This window comes from Oryza sativa, chromosome 3, assembly GCF_034140825.1.
Source record: "Oryza sativa Japonica Group chromosome 3, ASM3414082v1".
Classification (NCBI taxonomy): domain Eukaryota; kingdom Viridiplantae; phylum Streptophyta; class Magnoliopsida; order Poales; family Poaceae; genus Oryza; species Oryza sativa.
In genome coordinates, this window is record NC_089037.1 from 33,541,467 (window position 1) to 33,558,864 (window position 17,398).

At 39.6% G+C, this 17,398-nt stretch overlaps 2 protein-coding genes and 1 long non-coding RNA gene across 3 annotated transcripts; 1 reads left to right on the forward strand and 2 right to left on the reverse strand.

The window, feature by feature from the left end:
• Positions 1-233: 233 nt before the first annotated feature.
• LOC9272009 (uncharacterized) lies at positions 234-6,233 on the reverse strand. Its single transcript, XM_015774351.3, has 9 exons — positions 5,972-6,233; positions 3,604-3,675; positions 3,385-3,474; positions 3,049-3,091; positions 2,593-2,699; positions 1,590-1,685; positions 942-1,132; positions 766-835; positions 234-637 (listed from the first exon to the last, which is right to left on the reverse strand). Exons 1-9 carry the CDS (start codon positions 6,185-6,187, stop codon positions 530-532), a joined length of 993 nt encoding a protein of 330 aa, XP_015629837.1. The 5' UTR covers positions 6,188-6,233; the 3' UTR covers positions 234-529.
• A 1,955-nt stretch (positions 6,234-8,188) lies between these two features.
• LOC136355556 (uncharacterized) lies at positions 8,189-11,723 on the forward strand. Its single transcript, XR_010739825.1, has 3 exons — positions 8,189-8,903; positions 8,994-11,305; positions 11,395-11,723. It is a non-coding gene; the product is annotated as an uncharacterized lncRNA (long non-coding RNA).
• Positions 11,724-12,231: 508 nt separating this feature from the next.
• On the reverse strand, positions 12,232-14,752 carry LOC4334340 (accelerated cell death 11). Its single transcript, XM_015772670.3, has 4 exons — positions 14,402-14,752; positions 13,144-13,316; positions 12,881-13,026; positions 12,232-12,534 (listed from the first exon to the last, which is right to left on the reverse strand). The coding sequence occupies exons 1-4, from the start codon at positions 14,597-14,599 to the stop codon at positions 12,428-12,430; spliced, it is 624 nt and encodes a 207-aa protein (XP_015628156.1). The 5' UTR covers positions 14,600-14,752; the 3' UTR covers positions 12,232-12,427.
• Between the last annotated feature and the right edge of the window lie 2,646 nt (positions 14,753-17,398).

A 17,398-nucleotide genomic window follows, 5' to 3' on the forward strand; every position in this document is an offset into this window, starting at 1 on the left:
TGTCAAATCTTGGCGAAAAAAAAAACTTTTTTAAGGATAGAGGGGGAAAAAAAACTTTGTGATCAAAGGGCTAGATGTTTGCCCTTGCACCAATGAGCCATCATGTGACTGATCACATTGCAAATTTACCCAAAAAAAATTAAAAAAAAGCAAGAACAAAAGGTAGCAAATTTATGGCCTACTATGCTCATCAAATGTAATCGGGTCATGCAACACCACAGAAGAGAACCATGTAAGTCTGATGTTTTTACCTTTGTTTCTCCATTTCGGACTGTTCACCAAAAGCTGAGAACTACTTGTGCAGAGAGCTGCGCAATTCTGTTGCATTTTTACAGCATCACAGGATAGCAAGCAGTACCTTTTAACTACAACCAACACATTTCTTATCCTTCAATGGCACACGCCATTTCTTTTTAAAGGTAAAACTAAAAGTATAATCCTTTTGGTAGGCTAACTACAGATGGACTAGTCCTGAGTCCTGACTTCAGGCATATGATGAGTTGCAAACAGCCAGCTTCGTTTCAGATGATCACATCCCCATGATGTGATCAAGGCCTCCATGAGGAGCTCCTCCCATGCCGGCCATAGTCATGTTGTGCAGCAGCTGCTGGAGCCAACGCCTTGTGACATGATCATCCTGCGCAAGTAAGATGAAGGTGGAATCAGGAATCAATTGAAACTTTTCTGTGTAAATTATAATGTAAATATTTTGCGGTAAAGCGATGGTAACTGGCAATGTCGTGAGTTGAGAGTTGAGACACACACCTGGAGGAAGTTGTTGAGGGTTCCATCTTTCAGCGCGTTGGGGAGGCAGCTGTTCAGCGCGGTACATGCCCTGCATGAGATGAAAAAACGAATTATAGGAGGCCCCAGGTCTATTTTGAATTTACGCATTGACCAGTTTTCTGCATTTTGTAATCTGTACAGATGATGGAATGAACCTGGAATTTTCTGACAGCCTGAGGTAGCAGCGAATTATGTGCTTCAGCAGTCTTGGAGAAGGTTGATCAGCAAGTGCCTGAACCATCTGTGATAGAACACTGGCTACGGCAAAGAAACGTTCAGCAGTAGCACATATGTAGCGAAGCCCAACATCATCAAGCAGAATCTTTTGAACAATAAAGGTGGCAACCTGCAAAAATACGTTGATTGGATTAGCAAAAATGAAGCACCAAATCCATCTAATACAGTACTACAGCCTATTGCTACCAGGTACAAGTGCATCATTATTCCCGAACAAATATTTGTTTTCCCTCTTTTAACTCACACATATAGCAGCTTAGAAAATTGTCAAAAGAAACTACGACTTCCTTATAAGATCAAACCAAACAAAAAGGAAGCAAACTACAAAGCCAACTATGATGCATAATCTAAGCGGTTCATGACCATTGTAATATTAGGTTCCAACATGACTTGGTTACATAAAGTGTAAGATAATCTGACTTAACAGGGATAGAGAAAGAAGAGTTTTGCTCTATGTAAATTTCAGTCTAGAATAATTAAACATACCAAAGAACATGTGAAGTGTTGTCAAGAGCTGAAAACAGTGGAAGAACTACAAGAGAGAAAGGAGGCAGGTAGCTACACACCGTTTTCGAAAGTTCACTGCCCATCTCCATAGTACGGAGACACAGAGGAATTATTTCAGTTTGCAGCAGAAACCCAATGACTTCAGAATCATCAACCTGCATATATTGCAAAACAAAACCGAATTAACTTATTGAGTATGCTCATTGACAAAATCAAAGTCTGGTAAAAGCAACTTGATCATTAATAAATCATCGAATTGTTTGGCTCAAACTCTGTAAAACTGTTGATGGTTTTACCATCTTATTTTATAAAATTAACTACAGGGCTTAAACCTGGTAGTATGCCCATAAAAAAAACATCATCGAGTTGTTTGGCTCAAACTTTGCAGTTCACATAGGGATATTTGGGGATCCAAACCCAAATCAGGCCATTTGATCAGCATGACTAGATAAGTATCCAGTGTCCACAAGAACTGTCATGAAGAAAGGGAAAGTTCTACCCATAGTCCATACCATTTGCACCATCTTTTCTTTTTTCTTTCACCCCCTCCCTCTCAACATAGTTTTGAGAACTGGACCAAACCACCATTCAAGAACAGAGAAAAAATTGAACAAGCAGCTTGTCCAGAAGTAAACCCAGAAGGAAAATAACAGGCAAAGAATATAATATACTAGATATACCAAATAAGTAGTTCAAACTCACAGCTTCTCTTATACAAGAGGGCTTGCCACCCGAAGTGTATCAATTGTGAAGTTGTTGGAATAAGGAAAGTTATAGACTCATATTAGATATACGTGAACACAATGATACTCTTATAAATTCAGGCCAAAATATTTCCCAAAAAGTCATGTAGAAGGGAGTCAAAAGAGGAACATGTAGAAGCTGAAGTGCCCACCCCACCAGCATAGGTAAGGTTAAATTGAACCACATGTCAATCACCTGAACAGCTGAATAGGGATCTTAGTAGATCAGAAAATGGTCTAGCTTTAAAAATCTACGCTTCCACTCAAGAAACACACCCATATCCCTCATAATTTTCATAAAGTTCTGGCTTGCAATTACCTTCACAAGTGCGCCAATGACACCCAAGCTGGTAAGCCTCAAGTACTCAAAAGGCCTTGTCTTGCTAGTAGTATTCAAGAAAGGGTACAGATACAGTGGGATGTGAGCTGAAAAGAAGAAGGGAAAAATCAAGAGAGGAAACAGGTCACTCACAATAGCCAACTGGAAGCATAAAGCCACATACAGATGAACATTCCTATGCGCAAAACTAACTAGATGTGATTAGTATTATCTGAAATTTTCAGCATTGGGACTGCCATAGTCCATAAGTAGGTCATATTGCTCACAGCTGAAACTAAATAGATGCAATCAGCATTATCTGTTACATGGTTTTTTTTAATAAATACAATAATAGTGTGAACATAGTATATTGGGCAAGAGGGGAAATATTCTTGAACAATGAGTATCATCATGGAAATATTTAATACTTGGAATAAAAATGGCAGCACTTATTACCATTCAAGAAAGGAATCCTTGTGTCACTGTGTGAGGCAACACACTGCAATAAAAATACAATGAAGTTTAGAAAGCAACATGTTGTATTAAATCAGTTTAGGGATCCTAAGCTGATACTACCTCCATCCTCAAATATAAGGATTTTGCCTATGTAATTACATAGGCAAAGTCCCTTATATTTGGGGATAGAGGTAGTAGCATTTTATCAATCCCCCTTTTATGCATTGCAACATGCTGAAAAAATAGCCTTCTCTCATCCCATCATGAGGCACCAGTGTCATAAGTAGAGATTTCTCACTGTCGTAAGGTTTCTTTCTTTCTCATGTAAAGGTGTACCTGAAGAAGTGCAAGTGCATTGCAGACACGGTTTGAAGCCCCTGGAGATAATGTTGGGGGTGAAAGTGATGGATAGATTGACACAATCTCCTGCATTATCCAAACCACAAATAAACTGAATGAGAAAACCATGAAAGACTCAAATGAATTTCTTTTCGGAAGAACTAACATTCGTACTCAACCACACTGACTTAAACAACATGAAGAATTGTAACCTACCTGGAGTAGTGCAGCAATTGTTCCATAAGAGTGCCACAGGAGTGGAGCAAGATCCTGAAAAATCTCTCGCTTCTGGAAAAAGAAGTCCATGAAAATCGTTAGGCAACAAAATCTCTATTCCCAAAATGGTCAGGCGTGACGAGAAACCAACAATGATTTATGAATTTCTTTGCTGAACAGCAAAACGGAAAAACTAATCAACTACCAAATAGGAGAATCTTCAAGAAGCTATATGCCATAAAGCACTGAATTGGTAAGATTCCACTCCATAGATAGAAACAGTCCCCAATACACTTGCACACAAAAGCACAATCACACATTTAACTCTTGTATCAGACCATTCAGGGTGTGTAACCACAGGATGCCAAACAGTACATTTAGGAGTACTATGAAAGCATCAAAATAAGGAAAGTTACGCCTAAATTCATAAACGAAAAATGAGTTGTGAGTTACTGTTTTCATTGTCTCGTCTAGGGTGGAGCAGATTGCAAATTTCATTCACCGCTCCTATGCCCAAGCAAATCTTCGTACTCATAGGCTGCATGGATTCAATTCAGCAAAGTGTACCTACAGTCCTAGACAAGGATAAGTTTGTCGGGGTCTGACTCAGATTTGGGTGTTCACACTTGTGAGGTACTTACTAGTCAGAATCAGACAGGTGTTGCCATGTCGGAATCCGACTCAGACACGATGTCCGATTTGGCAAAATAGTTTTGGGCCTGGGTTTCCAGGCGCAGCCTGGACCTCACCATTTTACTTGGGCCACGGCCCCTTTACATCTACGTGGATCATGTCGGAAACAGTGGGCACCTGGATCAATTTGTCCAATCCACTATACCTGCAGGCCGACCCTTTTCGTTTTTATGGAAGGCAAACCCATGAACTAAAGAGGACTAGGGAACACTGCAAGTGGGGCTTGGGCTTCAAAGGAGATCTGCTAACACCATGCATCTGGAGGCTGGCCCAGGATTTGAATGCAAACCCAAGCTATTGGAACTCCCAAGGTCCCACGCCACCAAGAACACAATTTGGCGGGAAGTTGACTTGATGGAGAAAAATTTCAACAAGTCATATATTTTTAACTGCTTAGCAACTCTGGATTCATAGGTATTCAATTTTTCATTGTTACAGTTGTCAAATTAAAATTTTAAAAAAGAATGATGTATTCTATATTTGTTGCCTATGACTTCAAACATTAAAAAGCAAAATAAGCAATTTCACATATTAAAATCCAATTTGGGCTACTATTAATGTTCTGTTAAGCAAAAAGTAGTTGTTTATGTTAGTGGTTACGATTGGTTTGCTCTTTACACTCATGCTATAGCGACAAAGAAAATATCTAGTGAATATGTAACTTATCAAGATTAAATGAAAAAAAGTACAGAGCATGGTGATTCTGACTTAATATATATATATATATATATATATATATATATATATATATATATATATATATATATATATATATATATATATATATATATATATATATATGTATATCTTCTAGTTCTTAGATTAATTGGTACTCTTAATAAATCATGGGCTGTGCCTTCTGCTGTCCAATCCTAACAGAACGTAGAATACAACCACAGCACTATCCATTTTAATAAGAACAACCCTAAGTAGAACAAACTAAGTGACCTAACACAGACACAGACACAGAAACAGAAATCCCAAGTGACCTAACACAGACACAGAAACAGAAATCGCAAGCTGAGGATGCCCTCTGGAGATAATTAACTCTTTTGCAACCAGGAGATATGAACATGTATAGCAGATAAACAGAACAAATATTCTGAATATGCATCATCACAGCATAGACATCAAAACAAAACGCAAATTCCCACTCACAAATAAAGCTTATATGATTCACCTAACTAAAATTAATTGAAGGATTGCACAAAATCTCTAGATTCTCGTCATTGCCGGATATGGGGAAGGCAGAATGTAATGAAACTAATAAGCTACCACATCTGCATACCACGAACTCCCAGAGAAGAACCCTCCGTACAAAAAAAAAGGACTGGTTTTTCCCATACCAAACACTGATCAAACAGTAGATGGAGCAAGCTATTTACCCCTGGATGAGTAGCATGTGAGCCGATCTGCGTTCAGAACAGACTACTAGCATCAGATGATCAAGTCCCAACCTACTTTTGCCTAGACAGAGCATTACATCACAAAGGCTGCAACTTTCGTAGGCACCACATGGCACGTACAGATTCCCCCCCCCCCCCCCCCCCCGAATCCAACCATAAAATCCCCCTCGCCGGAGCCCACAGCGATCGATCGAGAGAGAGGAGGATAAAAAAAATGAAAATTGAGGAAGAGGAGAGAAAACGCATAGCTTCTCGCGACAAGGGGAGACCTTGGAGAGGTCGAGGAGGGCGTTCTCCCGCAGCTCGGGGTCGCAGAGGTCGAGCACGAGCTGCTCCGCGGACGCCATCTTCCGGTCCTTGGCGGCCCCCGGAGCCGCCGCCGCCGCCGCCGACGACGACGAGGAGGCGCCAGGCGAGGGCGGCGGGGGCGAGGGCGCGGCGAAGGAGGCGGCGCCGATGGAGAGCGACGGCGGCAGATTCGCCATTTCGCGGAGGCGGCGGCGGCGGTGGAGTGGAGAGGGGAGACAGGACAGGAGGAACCGAGCAAGGCCGAGAGAGTGTATATACGAGGAGACAAAGCCGGCTTTTTTACTAACTACACCCTCCACTAAAGTAGTTTTGTTGTTTTTAGAGGTACGTTTTAGACAAAATAATATGGAGTATTTTGTAGTAAGGATTGTAAAAATATTGTTACACTAAGTGTTTGGCTTAGGGTGTCAACAATGGCATGATGTTAGGGTATACGAGTAGGTGACACAAGTAAGAACTTTTACGTAAAGGGAAGTTTTGTTGTTTAGAGGGTACATTTTAGACAAAATAATATGGAGTATTTTGTAGTAAGGATTGTAAAATATTATTACTAAGTGTTTGGCTTAGGGCATCAATAATGGCATGATGTTAGGGGGTTTGCGAACTTTTATGTAGAGGGAAGAGCGAGAGAGAAAAAAGAGTACCTTCAAACAGCCTAGTAGATAGCTTAATACTCTCTCCATCTACTTTTGATAGTCATATTTTCAAATCTGGAAATTTTATTTTTGATAGGCATATTTCAATTCAACAATCTATCATCTTAATGACTTTCTCGGATTTAATGCATGACTCTCCATTCTTTCACACATGATTGGCTACATGGGCATTGAGAAATGTAAATATTAATGAATCGTTTATTTACAAAGAATGACTAGTAGCATGTTTAAATGGATGATAAGTAGAATTACTTATTCTTGGTCTGTGTGCCAAGATGAAATATGACTATCAAAAGTAGATGGAGATGGAGGGAGTACCATCTATACTCGTCTATAAAAATAAGGTTATTAATTATTTAATTTTATTTGAAATAGTTCAATTGATTATTTGTCGTCTGAGTCGTATGTAGTCCCTTCATCCGCGATTGGTCATCATATTGCTAAAAACAATAAAAAAAAGATCCATGTTTGATCGTCGCAAGACGTTGGGAGCTGGCAGAAATCAAGTGGAAGACGCTAATGATGCTTTTGTATGGTGTGTTGCGGAAATCAATTTGGGAGTAGTTCGTATGCATGGATTTTATGCGATCACAATAAATTGGCGCGACGCGCGGGCGAGGCCAATGCGCCATGCAGATCATGATGGCGTGCATGGATACGAAACGTCAACACACGTTGATCAATACTGATTAAGTGTCATGGGGGGTTGTATTGGTACCGGGCACAAAGCAAATATGACAACCAATCAAAAAATGGAAGGTGTATATGTTTTTTATATATAACGCACAATGGTCATTTAAACCATTTATGCTAGTTTTTTTTTTAAGAAAACCGATCATACTTTTTAAAGCGACATGCTTGGTAGGTACTTTTTTCCTGGCTTATAAATTGAAAAATAGGCATAGCTGTACTTCTACTGGTAATCTTAGCAACATAACGCCCAATGCTTAAAAGGAGAAAAAGAAAACCTTAAATAAATTTAAAAGTAAGTTATAATACTAAAATTTGGCCTTAACTGATAAGCCAACGAGGAGCTCTACGGGTAGACTTTACCTCTTGAGTTATATGGTTCTAGATTTTCACAATACTCAATCTAATTTAATCTCAAACAACTACAAAAACACATATTTACTCGACTTTGCTACCATAAAAAAACTTGTCGACCATTGAAGATTATTGCATCATTTTGATATAATATGTTTGCTGTTTTGGGCAAATACAATTTCATAGGACTGTAAAATTTTACATGGAAGGGTTCTTTTGTCAAACCTTAAAATCCAAGAAATATGGGGGGCCATAAGCCAGACTTGAATCAACAAAAATTAGGGTTTTCTAAACCTATACTAGTATAGTGTTTAATTTCATTTCAGTTACTATTGTTATTTTTCCTTTTTTTTTTATCTTCCCAAATACATCCCTAAAACTCAGCCCATCCATGTATACGAGCCCGTAAGTTTTCTACTCATGAATGGGCCACAATTTAGTAGAAAAGGGCCAAAAATTCAGGCCCACAATATTCTCAGATGCGGATATGCGGCCCAGCTGAGCAACCAGCCTCCGCCCCCCTAAACCCCAGGAGGCGGCACCGCCGCGGCGGCGGCGGCGGCGCTGAGCTCTGCTCCCCTCATCGGCGCATCCCCATCCGCTCTCAGATCACTGCGCGCTCGAAGCCTGAGATTTTCTTTAGCTCCTTAGCCGCGTGTTGCTGCTGGTGCCACGCGTCTTGATGTTTCTGTATGTAGCCGTAGAATCTTGATGCGGGTTGTGTAATGTTCGAAGATGGATCTAGGAGTATGGCCGGATATGATGCGATTGTTTCGTTGTGCTTTAGTTTAGAGAAATGGTGTATTTGTAGACGGTTGCTAGTATCAGTATGATTGAGAATGTAAACCTTTGATATCAAGCAACGTTATACCTACTGTGGCAATGTTCTTGCTTGTATTGCCATGTTTAATCGCGTAGTTTCTTTGTGTCAAATTATATGTAGCATAATTTGTGGAGGTTGGGTAAAGTGATCTTTGCGAACGTTTTGTACTGATGAATTTTCTGGGTTGAAAGATGGGCATGGTCTTACCCAAAATACCTGAGCAAAGGGCTACAGGTGTTCGCGGAGATTGGTTGTGCTTGCTTTGAAATCAATTGAACTGTAACCTGTTGAATGTCGATTGCGGTCTTGCAGATCATATGCATGGATGGTGCATTTGCATCCTGTGCTTTTAGCATGAATTCTAGGAAGGTAACTGCTGTGATTAGGATGTTGTAATTTCAACATTCTCTCCCAGTTTTCACTTTTCAGTGAACTGACATTTCATTTTCGCCTAATCAGGGAGGATATCCCAGCCCCAGTTCAGGTAGCTGCTCCAGTTCTTGGAGACAATGGAGAGCCCAGCTTGTGATGAAGAAGACGGGTGCTAAACTGCTCATGATGACCTTGTCAAGGGTCTCCGTGAGGCTTGCTAAAGCTGTTTTTTCGAACGGTCAAGCCATTGCCAACGTTTTATATACTTCCTCCGTCCCATAAAAATTACATTTATAGCTAATTTAGGATAAAACAGTAGGATTGGAAAATGATCACAATGGCCTTATTTAATGAACCCATTGCATGCACACATTCCATATATACAAATGATTAAAAGGAAGTTTGAGAGAATTAACCATATTATTAGCATGCTTAATTACATGCATTAGCAGCCCAAATTACATGCTTTAGCGCCAAATGGATTTGGCACCAAAAATTTGCTGCTTGCATTAGGAATCTTATCTAGATCAATCAATTTGCTGGCTCTGAAAGTGCATTAATCCTCCTAGTGGGTTTTGGTGATTAATGACAAATGTGGTTAAGGGACTAATGAGCTCATTGAGTAGCTTTCAGGTGCATTAGTCCAAGGTGTGGAAGATAGATGCTTGGAGACCCCCCAAAAAGTACAAAATCAAAGCGGACTGGAACTCGAAAGTGCATAGGATAGTTTATCTTTTGAAATCGAGTTTTTAGGAAAAACCGTACTATTAAGAGGGATTCCAAGTGATGCTCTGAGATATATCAAGTGCTCTTAGTGTGAACCAAGTGTCAAGTTTCCCTAGGAGTCCTTTTTTTGCAAATTCTCCATCTGTCCAAAATTGCAAGTCCGGAACTTCCTGTCTTCCAGGTCCAGAAGTTCCGGTCTTATGAAAAAGATTTTCCTAAGTGTAGTCTGGAAGTTCCGGTCTTCCAGGTCCGGAACTTCCTATCTAGTTTCCAGTTCAAATTTGTGAGTAACGTCTAGATGACGTCACCTAGCCGTTATACATATACAGCTCGTTTCCAGCTCGTTCCTTGGCCATTCCACTTTCACTTTTCGAACCTAGAGCTATTGCTAGCCTCTCCCAAGTGTTTCTTGTCTTTTCCACTGAATCTAGAGCCTAATTCTTGTGTGAAAGAGAGATTGAGAGGGAGAGAAGAAGATTTGGAGAGGTGTGAAGACTAGGATCTTGGGTGAGCATTTGGAATATCTTGTGGGCTGTCATCTCGGTGCTTATTACTCTTGGAGATGATCTCCTAGACGGTTAGGTGTCACCCACGAGAATCCGTTGCATATTGTGGATGTCCCGGGTAAGTTTGTGAAGGATTTCCTCTCCTCCAAAAGGGAACGAGGTAAGTTAGTGAAGTTCTTGTGCTGAGATTCTAGAGGCTTTCCAAGTAGAGCAACCCACACTTGTGGTGGATTTCTAGAAGTAGGTTGAGTTGGATCTTGGTGGTCACTCAATTCTAGAAATTTGCCTAGGGGTGTTTGGGGTTGAAGGCTGTGGATTTCCTCTGGGGTTTTTGCACAAGTGAGGCAAGGAGTTAATCGAGACCCAGCTCTTGGAGCTCCTCAACGGAGAGTAGGATCACAAGATCCGAACTTCGGGAAAAAATCGCTCTTGTGATGTTTCTGTGGATGATTCTGTGATATATCCTCTGCTTAGAATACCTGTGCACCATCTTGTGAAGATTGGCTTAGTCTCTTGTTTCGAAATTTAAATTTCATCTCTGTTCTGTTACCCGGAAGTTTCTGTCTTAGAACACCGGAAGTTCCGGAGTTCCTTACCAGGAAGTTCCGGGTCTGTTTGAATTTTACCGCCGCGATTTGTTTTTAAGTTTTCAGGAACAGCCTATTCACCCCCCTCCCCGCCTCTAGTCTTCATCAGCGCTGTTCAGGCTCCACATGGCTACAAATACAATTTTTGTGGGACAAAACCTTGGAGCTAGAAATACGATTTTTTTAGGATGGAGGTAGTAAAAAAGAAGACGTTCCATTTTAAGGAGAAAACAAGACCAACCAGTTAATAGGCTTGCTAAAGCCACTTGGTCACTGTTCCTAGTACAAGAACTCTTGGCGAATGGGCTGGGTTTAGTACCTGCTTCTCTTCTTATTCCCAATATTTTAGGTCCTAAATATCAGCATGAGTGAGAATTTGGTTACATCTACATTAGCAAAGTTCTCTGTTGTGTCAGTTAATCCAGCGTGCATATCAGTGTAGTAATGTGTACATCTTATTGTAAAGGTGCAATATCTTGATTCTCAAAAATTTCCACTTGCTATATTTGATGCAGCTTTGCAAAATTGATTCATGTGTAAGGCTAGAGAGGTGGTCGGCTGCTCATGTGTCGTCGTGAAGGTAAAGTATCGATTCCGTTATTGTACAAAGGAGAATCTCATTCCGATTATATAAAATCTAACATTTTCGTTTTGCTTTCCTCTAACCAGGACTATGGTGAAGGAATCAGAATGCTTTAACATCGGAATATGTCAAGTCACACTAGGGACAGCTCTCAAGTATCTGGAGTTTTCAAGATGCTTTTTGTCCCTCATTTAAATTTGTATGAAGTCTTGGAAATGATTAGATTATGAAAAATTTTCATCTCTGAGGATGCCAACTGAAGATCTTGTTTCTGGTGTTCTTGGCATCATGGTCTAATTACCAGAAATGAAGATCAATATAATTTTTCTCGGTGTTATGCAAGCATAATCCCTTTCTACCGGCAAAAGTTACTACAACGAATCATTAAAATTGACTTTGCACGATCATTAAAATTTCATGCTTGAGCTTGCATGATCTATTGTGCTAAATTGTGTTCTGATATTGTGAGCACTACAATGTTGACAAATCCGTGTTGATCACTACAATGTTAACAATATCTGATGTACTGATATCTGATCACTATGTGTGTTTTCCCACATGTTCAGTTTCAGTTGGTTTGGTGTGTAAAACTGATTGCATATGGTCCGACTATAATTGACTGAAAGATACATTGATTTGGAAATCACAACGAGATCTGTAGTGAATCATTTCACATGAAGCAGCAAACTGCTGGAAATTTTGCATCGGTTGGCTAATACCTACCAGCCATCTCAAATTCTCTATGATATTTGATATCTTCCCTCTGTCATATTTTGGGACGGAGGATCCCTTATATTCTGGGACGAAGGAAATATTATGGGACGGAGGAAGGACATATGCAAATAGAATTTCAGTTGTTTCAAACTGCATTATGTGCTAACAACGAATTCTTAATTTCTCATTCACCTGTTAAAAAAACAGCATCCAGAACAGCACAGCAGGTCAATCACTGAGCTGATTCGCATAGACTGAAGCTTATTTAACAGGTCGAAACCAGATACAACTGATTGTAGTCATAGCTCAAAGCACACCATCATATTGGATCAGTACATACAAAGCGTGCGTATTGACACCGTCTAATTGGATTAGTACATTCGAAGTGGATAAGTAGGCTTTGGTTCACCAGTCCATGCCTAAATTCCTTGAGGTAAACAGATCTTCAACGTAGAGAATTACTGGTCCAGATGCTCTGATGAAAGTCTGCATTTGAACCTTTGCCGAATTTTCTGCAGGGGGCAAAACGAAACAGAGGAGCAAAATCTCCCAAGGTCAGAATAATGTCATAACATGGTTAGAAAAACTAATATATCTTGTTAATTTGATAACTCATCTATTACATTTTCTACTCTTTTCTGGCACTTGATTAGTTCATATACACAGATACACTGGATACCAATATGTGTATTTACGTATTACTAGCTCTCTTGTAGCAAACAGTTATGCAAAAATAACAAACTATGTACTTTCTAAGATATCCCAAAAACGATGTGATGCAATCATGTCAACCAAAAAATATATATGAGTTGCTTGCTGTCAGCATGGAAGTTTAGAGAAATCAGACCCGTCACTCACCATCTTCATTCAATTTCTTCAGGAGCTGCGATTTTGAGGGAAGGGCGTACATTCCAGCAGCAACGGCTTTCCTTATGGCCCACCCATGGTGAGGAGCAAAAACCTGAGCATAAGCCTTAGATGCTGCATCCCTTAAGGAGTTGCCCCTGAAATTAGTATGCAAACGTTTTGGTCACATTTACTGAACATGCATCCAAGAGTACCAACTTTAGAATAACTGAGAAGGAACCAACACCAAAATTCAGTTTATGACTTTAACTTACTCTGTAACCAGTATTTGCTCAAACAGAATTTTAACCATATCAATCCCACGCTTAACCCTCAGCATATTCCTAGTATGGCTCCCAGCTTGCCTGACGGTGCCCTTCTGAATGTCCAACTCAACCATCTCAGGCAATTTTGAGATTGACTTGGATGCCTCCAGCAAATCATCAACCTGCACTCAATTGAGAGGAACTAAATCAGACAACACACAACAAAAGCTCAGAAAAGCAAGTTATAGTTAAACAGGTTACTCAAGGGATGCCTAGTGGGGGAACCAAGGCGGCATTATCATCAATTTTGCAGAAGTACAAGGTCCTGATAAACAGAAAAACTGGTTTGCTAAATAGTAAACTTACGAGTAACTGCTATACTGGATAGGATTCTAACACAAACTACTAAGCATCCACCAAGTCAAAGTCATCGCAACACGGATTAGGTGATCTGATCCTGATGCGTGCAGACATTCCTACCTGACACTTGATCTAGCCATCTAGGTGATAATTTCAGATCATTTCGACATAATCACCTAGCATTAAGCAGCTCAGATTCAGGTGATCCCCTCAATCTAGCCACAACCATGCAGACTACTTCCTCCGTTTCATATTATAAGACTTTCTAGCATTGTCCACATTCATATATATATATATATATATATATATATGTGTGTGTGTGTGTGTGTGTGTGTGTGTGTGTTAATGAATCATACATGTGTGCCTAGATTCAATCTATATGAATGTGGGCAATGCTAGAAAGTCTTATAACCTGAAACGGAGGTAGTAGCAAACAATTAATAGCCGACCTAACTCCTAAGCAGCAAAAAAAACTCATGTCAATATTCAGAATTTGGATTGAGTCATGTCAATTCAGATATATCTGAGTTGCTTGCTCTCAGCATGGAACTGTACTAGATATGATTCTAACACCAACTACTAAGCATCCACTAAGTCAAAGTCATCACAATTTGGGAGGTGATCTGATCCTGATGCGTGCTCACATTCCTACCCTTACAGTTGATCTAGCCACCCATCTAGGTGAGAATTTCAGATCATTTTGACACAATCTCCTAGCATTAAAGCAGCTCAAGTTGAGATAATCAATCCCCTCGAGGTCTCAACCTAACCAAATCCACACAGACTAGCCAACAATTAAGCCGAGGTAAGCAGCAAAAAGAGGTCAATCTAGTCAAGCAATTCCGACGAAACCTCGAGGACAAGGGAGAGCGAAGACTAGAGAGCGGGGGTGGCGGCGGGGGCTTGCCTTGGCGACGTAGTCCATCTCGGCGAACTTGAAGGCGATGCCGAGGCAGCCGAAGAGGACGGAGACGTTGGAGCAGGCGCGGGCGAAGGAGCCCACCTCCATGGCCGGGCCGGGGGCCTGCTGCTTGGCCACCGCCTCGAGCTCCTCGAACGACGCCGCGATCCGCCGCAGCGGCTTGTCCCCGTCGCTCGACCCCATCCCCACCTCCCGCTCCCGCTTGCTCCGCCGCTGCGGCTCGTCGGCGGCGGCGTCAAGCTCTCCGCCTCCGGGATGGTTGGGGTGGGTGGGTCTCTCTCTCGTGTGCTTTGCTTTTGGTTGTGGTTTTACGCGTAGAGGTGAAGGGGAGGAATCGAGTTCGCTCTGCAGTGGGCCGGAGGAATATTTGTATCGTCTCGGCCCATCGAATGAGACCGACGTGTCGGCTCGTCGATCCTTTCTATTCCTAAACCTGAACTTTTGCCTCCTCTAGAAGAAGCTGAATTTTGCTTTGTCCAGAAGAAGCTGAAAACCCCGTATTTTACTTCCTCTGAATGAAGAAAAAACGAATCTTTGCTGCATTGGACTGAAATACCTCGTGTAGATCAGAGCGAGTCTGAACTCCAAAAAAAAAAAAAAGTAGAGATCAAGGAGTCTGAAACTCTTCGGTAGAACATACTAGGGGACTGTAGAGTGTAAACATGGGGCTGTTTTGGATTAAAACCAAAACATACCCTACCAAAATTTTAGTAACTCAAATAGTAAACATGAATTTTGGTAACTTAAATAGTAAACATGCTAGTTTGGATTGGACCCAAATAATTGATATTACTCATGTTTAATTTGGTCACATTCAAAAATTTCTCACCATACTACCATAACTAGCTGGGTGGCCCGCGCAATTGCACGGTTAGCACCCAAACAAAATCATATATTTTTTAGTATGATTTTACTTAAAATTTATTAAATAGCTATCTCATTGTTTTTAAGACTTTGAAAGACTAAACCTTATCATCCTCGTGTTTTCAATTATATAGTTTTTAGAAGTCACACCAGCTGCCCCTTATGTCATCTCCTTCTTTATTTGCTTGCTTGCTTGATCTACCATTATTCCTATTCATTCTTCTTCGAACCTTTAAAAATTGGATTTTACAGTTTTAGAGCTTATTGTCACGTTGGGTTTCATTTTTATAATTTCTAGATGTCCCGTTAAACGTTGCCATTATACTCCTCTACGGCCTGTCCACTGTCTCTTCTCTTTATTGTCATTGAGATTTTAAAAATCGAACATAATTATCGTTTGGGTTCATTTTTACTTTCTAAAAGTCCTGCCAAACCGTCAGTAGCTTTGCCATTATACTCCTCTACAGCTCGCCCGCTGCCTCCCTTCTTTATTGTGATTGAAATTTTAAAATTGAACATGATTATTATTGGTGTTTTTTTACTTTTTAGAAGTTCCGAAACTTTAAATATTGGACTTGTAATTTCATTTTTTATAACTTTTAGAAGTCATATCAAACGATGCCACTATGCCCCTCTACAGCCCGTCCGCCGCTTACTCTCTATTGTCATTGTGATTCTAAAAATCGAACATAACTATCGTTGAAATTCATTTTTTGTATTCTAGAAGTCCCGTCAACCGTCGGTGGCTCTGCAACTATACTCTTATACACCCCGCCCACTGCTTATCCTTTTTATTGTCATTGAGATTTTAAAAATCGAATAGAAGTCCCGGCAACCGCCTTACTCGTTTGCTTCACAACCTGCCTGACGTCTTTCCTTTTAATTGTCATTAGGATTCTATTTGGTGTTTCATTAATAATTTTTATATGTCGTATCAACCACCACCACTCTACTCCTTTATAGGCATGTTACTTAATTTATCTCGTCATTTGTTTTAGATGGTCTTTTCTTTCAATAATATTTATTTTTATCACAAATTTTAGTTATTTATAAATTGTATTTCTAACTGAAATCTTATTTTTCTTTTTCTAATTTCAGATTTTTTTTAAAAAATAGTTAATACAGTATTGTGTTCTTTTATTTATTTTTTATTTTTTTTAATTTTCAATTTCAGTTGTTTCAAAATTATATTCCTACTTGAACTCTCTTTTAATTTTTCTAATTTTGGATATTATTTTATTTTTTTAATTCTAAATTTTAATTAATCTCATATTGGGTTATTATATGGATTCTTCTTTCAGTATTGCTTATTTTTAATTCCTAATTTTAACTAATTTTAAATTGTATTCCTACTTGAACTCTTCTTTTACTTTATTTTTCTAATTTTGGATTTATTTATTTTTATTCTGAATTTTAATTAATCTCATATTGGGTTCTTATATGGACTCTTTTTTTTAATATTCCTTATTTTTAATTCTTAATTTCAGCTATTTTAAAATTGTATTTCTACTTGAACTCTCCTTTCCTTTTTAATTTTGGATTTATTGGGTTCCTATATAGACTCCTCTTTCCATATTGCTTTTGGACTCTCCTTTCCTTTTCTAATTTTGGATTTTATTTTATTTTTATTTTGAATTTTGATTAATGTCGTATTGGCTTCCTATATGGACTCCTCTTTCCATATTGCTTATTTTTAATTCTGAATTTTAGCTATTTTTAGATTGTACTTATACTTGGACTCTCCTTTTCTTTTTTCTTTTTCTCCGATTAATGTGGGAATTTCTAGCCCCCACAGCGAACGTGTACCTCCTTTCAAAGTTGTTTTAATAATATAATAGATTTGGCTTCATATTGGTATCAAACCAAACATTAATTTTGCTCTATCAAAAAAATTGGTAGCGTCGAAATTTATCTAGGTTATGGCACTACCAATGAATTGGTAGGGTAAAGAGCACTACCAATAAATTGGTAGGGTAAAGAACCAGGCGCATCTTGCAAATCATAATCGGTTCATCTCATCAAATCTACTAGCGTAGCGTAGCAGTTTGACTCTTGAGGAAGCTGCATCCTTTAGGCCTCTCATAGTGCAAGCTATGGGGCCCGTACCCCCAGCCCAAA

What these genes read in the sequence shown, in the direction of transcription:
- LOC9272009 (XM_015774351.3), bottom strand. Translation starts at nt 6,187, where the DNA reads ATGGCGAATCTGCCGCCGTCGCTCTCCATCGGCGCCGCCTCCTTCGCC. An exon ending in AAGGATTCCTTTCTTGAATG is followed by an intron (nt 2,700 to 3,048) that starts GTAATAAGTGCT and finishes TCTTCTTTTCAG; the next exon opens with CTCACATCCCACTGTATCTG. An exon ending in AGGCTGTCAGAAAATTCCAG is followed by an intron (nt 836 to 941) that starts GTTCATTCCATC and finishes CATCTCATGCAG; the next exon opens with GGCATGTACCGCGCTGAACA.
- LOC4334340 (XM_015772670.3), bottom strand. Translation starts at nt 14,599, where the DNA reads ATGGGGTCGAGCGACGGGGACAAGCCGCTGCGGCGGATCGCGGCGTCG. An exon ending in AGATGGACTACGTCGCCAAG is followed by an intron (nt 13,317 to 14,401) that starts GCAAGCCCCCGC and finishes AATTGAGTGCAG; the next exon opens with GTTGATGATTTGCTGGAGGC. An exon ending in GAGCAAATACTGGTTACAGA is followed by an intron (nt 13,027 to 13,143) that starts GTAAGTTAAAGT and finishes TACTAATTTCAG; the next exon opens with GGGCAACTCCTTAAGGGATG.